Source organism: Amphibalanus amphitrite, unplaced genomic scaffold (assembly GCF_019059575.1).
Source record: "Amphibalanus amphitrite isolate SeventyFive unplaced genomic scaffold, NRLGWU_Aamphi_draft 000007F_arrow, whole genome shotgun sequence".
NCBI classification, from domain to species: Eukaryota; Metazoa; Arthropoda; class Thecostraca; order Balanomorpha; family Balanidae; genus Amphibalanus; species Amphibalanus amphitrite.
In genome coordinates, this window is record NW_024881503.1 from 796,285 (window position 1) to 803,004 (window position 6,720).

General features: G+C 48.6%; 1 protein-coding gene across 1 annotated transcript; it reads left to right on the forward strand.

Moving 5' to 3' along the window:
- The first annotated feature begins 5,259 nt into the window (after nucleotides 1-5,259).
- Nucleotides 5,260-6,340, forward strand: LOC122378656. Its single transcript, XM_043359952.1, has 2 exons — nucleotides 5,260-5,366; nucleotides 5,824-6,340. Exons 1-2 carry the CDS (start codon nucleotides 5,355-5,357, stop codon nucleotides 6,094-6,096), a joined length of 285 nt encoding a protein of 94 aa, XP_043215887.1. The 5' UTR covers nucleotides 5,260-5,354; the 3' UTR covers nucleotides 6,097-6,340.
- The last annotated feature ends 380 nt before the right edge of the window (nucleotides 6,341-6,720 follow it).

A 6,720-nucleotide genomic window follows, 5' to 3' on the forward strand; every position in this document is an offset into this window, starting at 1 on the left:
TCATACGGCGCTCCCAGGATTCGAACTCACGACCCTCGGATCCGTAGCCCGATACGCTACCGATTGCGCTACCGAGGACCGCGCGCCGACGATCGGAGAGGCGGATCGCGGGTGCTGGCGTGCAGAGAAATCTTTACCCTGTACGCCGTAGAAGATCGGCTGGGTTTCGTGAAAAATGGTAGAGGAATTGTCGAAAGAAAATTCATCGATCTATCATTTGAGACTAAGAACCATTGATTCCTTCAAAGGTTGACAGAGATATCGCTCGCCGAAAACAGGCCATTTAACATGTAAACCCTATGGGCTGGTAGGAAATGTACGCCGTGGAGCAGCAGTGCTACCAACTAACTTCGGCGGGGGCCGGTCCCAAGCCTCGTGGAGCATAGTTGCTAAATATGTCATGCATGAGCGCCTCGGCATGAAGCCATGTTGCTCGCTGCGAAGCACTGGACTTACATGGTTCAACAACGAAGCATAAACAACACGCTCGAGAACTTTGCTGAGTAACGGTAATAGCGATACAGATCGATAGTTTGCCGGATCACACTTATTACCCTTTTTGAATATCGGGATAATATTCGCTCGCTTCCAGGAACGGGGCACAGATCCCTGTTCCAACGACAGCCTGCAAATAATGGTAACTGGCACAGTGAGCTCTTCGTAGCACTCGCGTATCACCCTCGCACTGATTCCGTCAGGGCCGCATGCCTTGTATGGACTGATGCTGAGCATGATGCTGCGAACAGTCTCTTCTGAGATTCCTAAACTCGCTGAGCACGTCCAGATTGTAATCAGGTGGTGTAGGTAGCTGTTCCACGCGGTGTTTGGAGAATTTATGACTGAACGCACGATTAAGTAGCTCGGCTTTGTCAGTGTCCTTTGTTACTTTCCGACCACCTTCCATCAGATGTGGAATCGCACTGACTTGCGGTGCCCTTGTTTTGTATGGAGTAGGTGGTGCTGGTTATATGGTTCATTGAGTGTATTGACTTTGTATTTCATTGCCAGTTATGGTCAGTGATCAGTAATTGACAGTAGGCCCAAGGAAGGGCTCAAAGAATGCCGTCATATGCGTCGGGAATCGTTCAATGTCTTTCGTGATTTATCGCGTGCCGTTTGCTTACCTGTAAAGGTCTCACTTGTTGACATTCAAAACCATGGCTTCCGACCATAAGCGTGTTTACTTTTGACGGCGGCGACCGGGGTCGACCGGCGCGGCGGCCGGGTCTGCAGGCGGGGGCCAGAGCGCGGTGCGGCCTGGTGGCGGACGGGCGTGCTGCATGTTCTTTTTTATTCATTGCGCTCGTTGAACTCCGTTTCTTTCAAGCATTATTCGTTCATTTTCGTTAGCATACAACAAACATAACAATCAAGAAACACAGTAAAACACGCTCAACAAACACACAGTAGGGCAAGGGAGAGGCAACAAACACAAGGCCAAGTCTCTCGACGAAAGTGGTATCTTTCCTTTACAGGATTTCCTGCAGCTGCCGGAAGCCAGTGTAGTGGCCAGCCGGGTCGGGCCACTTTCGGCGGATGGCTGCCACGACGCAGGCGGGCACTGCTTGCCGCTGCCCACTCCCCAACCGGCCCCACTGAGAACATTACAGCCAGAGGCCGTTTTTAACCCCAGGATACACGCACACAAACACACACACGCACACGCACGCATTGCGCATGGAACGTTCTGAATGTGTTAAAATCAGGACGTTATTTCAACTTTATCCCGCGAGTTGCTGTGAAGGGGGCGACTTCATCACTTCCCCGCAACAGCCGTAGTAGTGCGAAGCACAGTATTCCTGATAGTAGTTAAACAAAGGCCAGTCAGAAACAAGGCTAACCCAGCTGAGGTATGATGAGTCACGTAAGTTTCGGTGGTTAGCCTCAAACTTTGCAGTTTTGCAGTTTTTGCAGTTTTAAGACGACTATGTGCAAATGACCTTTTTTACCTCCGCATGATGTACTGGCGGTATGCCTGGTGCCGCCTGGCCCGGTTCAGAGCGCCAGGCTCCGTGTCCCTTCCAGGGAACAGAGGGGCGTCCCGCGCATCTCTGCTTGGAAGATCAGCGCGGCCGCCACCGTGGCCTCGGTCAACGCGACCAGCCTGACCTGCTGCAGAGAAAGGCGTTTTTCCTTGTGATTTACAAATTACACTGGATCGTAAGAAACTTGAATATCAAACAAGAATATGAAATATAGGTGCAAAATTTTAATGGAGCTGCAATCATGAATCATGGACGGTTAACACCAAATTCATCGCTAGTAAAAAGTGCACGCATGCCCGATGCGGGCTGATTTGGATGTGGTACACTCACATGATCCTCGCCCCTCGGACACATCATGGTATGCTCATTTTTGAAGGCACAATTTTCATGTATCTACCGAGCACAAGTTGAAATTAAATATTTTAGCGGTAAGAAATTCTTGGACAGACGCTTAAGTTGTCAAAACTCACGTGAGAGCTTCGGTACTGCACTTGGGGCCAAATCGCTTTTGAAAAAAACGAACGTCAAAATCTCGCGCATTTTTTCCATGACGCCCTGCTTGACGCTAACCCCACGCAAATACTTACGGCTATCAATTTGGTTTGGAAATACAGCGACATCTTCAGTGCCATGCCACTAACAAGTGTCGAAAAACACGGTGCGCCCATACCGCCGGCTAGGCCGTAGGCGTTACCAGCCCCATTTGGTGTTCAGCGACGCCCGGCGCTCACTGCCAATCAGGCGGCGCCCCGTCTGAGTGTCCGTCTCCGCCGGCCATGAACCATGACTGCCCACCGGGCTGCCCTTGAGACTGCGGACGCCGCCCAGCCGCGCCCCGCCACTGGCAATGCTCCGCAGAGAATACGAGATAAGGCGTTTAAATTCCGGGCAGTGCTTTACAAGAACAATATCTTTATGATGTTTTTCTGTTTACTTTTTTAATCCTTGTTCAAAGAGTTGCTCAAAATGCGCGAGGATCGTTAATCAACGGCTAGGTACTAAAAGCATTGCCCCAGTAATTTCAACATTGGTATGCAAATACCAACGGTCATCCGTATCAATGTTCGGCGCTTCTATTTCAAAATTTCACAACAGAGCTTGATCAAACACAAAAATTTAGCAGACTTCACATGTCTATTCGCTAAGGGATTGCTGGAGGAAAGATTCTTATGCTGGAGCGTAATGAAGGCGGAAAAGAAAAATGATAGGCATGACATCCAGCTCCTCCCAGAAGACCCCCGGGTTTACACCAGGCAGTCATATTTCCCGCCTGCCTTTGTGAATATTTATATTGCAACTAACTAGACATAATGCAACATAACATAGGTCAATGAAATTAATGGTGTGAAGTGCTCTAGCGAGGAACATAGCGAGAATAGATACGTGAAGAATCATTGACCTTTTCCTCGAAAATGTAAAAACAATGCCAAAAGTTATATTGAATGCGGTGAGCTTTCGGCTACAAGCCTTCGTCAAACCAACAAAATGACACGATACAAAATTCAAAATTCATGTCTACATGCAACACTCTAGAATTGAATTTTTAAACTGCCATTGTAGATACTCGTGCCTGTTTATGGAACAAACCTATCACTCCGCTAAAATCCAAGTACACGTAATGATATGCAACAACATGTGATAAAGATAGTTGCACCAAACACATGATCTCAGATGTCACATATCAATTATCAGGCGACGGAGACCGTCGGCATACCATCACATGATAGGCCATACAATCACATCGGATTGATTGATAGGCCGTACAATCCCACGGATACCTAGGCATACAATCACATGATAGGCCAAGAAGACAGGTTATAGTTTATCTTTGGTCGGTTTCTTCGGATCAGTATGGACTCGGCTATCTTACGGTCGGGATGGTCTTTAGCCTTGTACAAAATTTTAACACCGAGAGGAATGCGGGGAACATCGGTTGTAGCGTGGCACATCATGAAATGGTCGCCCATCGGCGTCCCCTCAGATCTATTTACAGCATCACGTACATGCTCATTAAATCGCAAACGAACGGGACGTTTCGTTTCTCCAATATACATACTAGGCTCCCCTCCCTCATCACATAGTTTTCAATACCGCATTCAATATAACTTTTGGCATTGTTTTTACATTTTCGAGGAAAAGGTCAATGATTCTTCACGTATCTATTTATAACATAGGTCATACTGGAAACCTGAAAATCGATCACTGGAATGGCGTAGACAATACTGACCTCGCGTTTTCAAAATGAGCCTTATATAAACGCCAGCACAAGTTCTTGAGAAACCTACATCCGGACTGAACTGTGAACCAGGGCCATGTTAGTTTTTTACTATCCTGTCGAATGCAGTTATTCTGCATTATATAACTTTAACATTGCTACCATTTCTATTTTCTAAAACCGTTTCAATCAGTTCAGAATAAAAAATTGAAAAGATTTCATAGAATGAACTCCAAGAAATGGGTGCGCTCTGGTATTGATTTGCTGGTGATACAAAGGATTTCTTAATCGTATTTTTCTTTAAAACTATCCAATTCTTGGTCTTGGGAACTTTTTAGTCGCTAGAAAATAGGTTGGTCTTTTTTTACAGACACCCATGTTTCAACAATATGCGATGAGAAGAATGCTATTAAAAATCCTCAAAATACAAAGCACCTAAGTCGTATACCTATACGTTGCAGGGGACGCAGGTACCCCTTGCGTGTGCCAGGAGTGATTACCAGATAAAATCCGCCTCCGATTGGTTGGAGGAGAGTGACCGTTACCTTCTATAGATTGTCTCGTGAACTGTAATGCACCACTAGAAAAGAACCATTGCAAATTGTGAAACGCAATGGTTCCTTTCTAAAACTATTGACAAACAGCATGCAAAGATGTCATTATCTCTGAAGCTCTTGCCTAGATCGAGTTCCAATCAATCTCCTACAAAATGTAAGCTGGATGTATGAACCCACCGTACGCGAGATCAATACCTTTGGGATCATATCACGGATCCAAATCCGTGCTTATGCATCATTGCTACATTTTAACTTCTTCAATATGTTAGTACCGATTACACATCGAAAGACAGCATTGCTCTGCAGACGGGATGTTTTACTGGCTCTCTCTGATAAAACCTCCGGACGCTTGTCCCGGCTTCGACGTTTAAGACCCGAGAAACATCCGGGACGGGAGGAGGCGTCCGTGGTGCTGATCTCAGAGGTTCGTATCCGCCAGGGCCACGCCCTCGCTGCGGGGCGGCGGTTCGGTGGGCCGGCGGACGGGGTGGGCGACCGCGCCACCGCCCTCGGGCAGGGCTGGCCGCGCTATATAGGCGGCCGCCGCGCGCCCAACGACGTTCTTGTGAGCAAGCCGACAGCTCCGACACCCACATCATGATCCGTGCGGTGAGTGAACGCTGCCGATCGCTGTAGTATACGGCGTCGAATGGGGCAGTAATGGGTAATTATAGTGTTAATAAGCCTCATTTTGTGAAACATAAACGTCGGCCTGGCTTAGATGATAAAATTCACGTTTGTGTGGTAATTTAGTTCGTAATATTTTCTACAGATATAATACAGAATACGTTTGCATATAATTCTGTTCGTTCAAGCATGTTTTGTGTCACCCAGAAGCGTATCTTTCGATAATGCATGATAAAAAAAGAAATTGTTAACGTTTACCCACGACCATTTAAGCACAGCTAACCTTTTTAATTTCGATGTCCTCTCTGAGATTTCTTACCGCAAATGCTAGTTCATCTCCCATGAATATTATGCAACTAACAACTGGAAGGGCAATGCTGCCTAATGTCCATGCACCGAGTGCGCGCGCCCGTGTGCTGACCTGCGGCGGCGTCTCCAGGTCGTGTTCGCCCTGCTTGTGGCCGTGGCCAGCGCCGCCTTCATCCCCGTGCTGGACGTGGACCGTTCGTACCCGATCCGTGACGAGTTCGACCGGCCCATCTACACCCTGGGTCAGAAGGCCGCCTTCGACGTGCGCACCAAGACAGCGCGCACCGAGCAGGACGTGCCCATCGTGCCCGTGGCGCCCGCCGTCACCTACCACGCCGCTGCCCCGGTCGCCTACCACGCCGCCCCACTTGCCTACCACGCCGCTCCGTATGCGGCGTGGTAGACCGCCGCCGTTCACTACATCTAGATGACTACCGAGCGAGCCTGGACGACCGATCAGCTTTGGGCCGAACCGACCGCCGCGCGTGGCGAGCTGGGTCCCGCGGGGTGAGGTCAAGACCTCGCCTGCGGCCCTGGCGCCGCGCCGGGCAGTCGTGTGCATCTCACTTGAACCGACTAGCGGCAGTCTTGCCGCCGACTGAACCATTCACCCCGTTTGTCATTGAAATACAGTCTGACGCGATGAGGATATTGTTTGAGTAGGCGGCGCTTGAGTATGACCCGGGGCTGTCTTGCCCCATCTACGTATTAAGTGTCGGGGAAAGTCCAGTGACTATCTATCCAGTATCTGCAAGCCGTACAAAGGTTTAACAATTGTGTTCCAACGAAGAAAAACCACGTTTCAAAATATTTTCTTTTTTAACCATTGTCTCGCTATTTGGAAAGTCGCTGAGGTCGCTGCGAGACCTCAGTTGAATATCTCGCATTGTACTTCGCACGTGCGGGGCCCAATGTCTCACTCGCCTATTTGTCACGGCCCAAAAAAACGAAGAATATGCAATACCGTTCATACCTGAACGGTATTGAACGATCAGGCTGGTCGAAGGAAAACGCTCATAGAACCTGG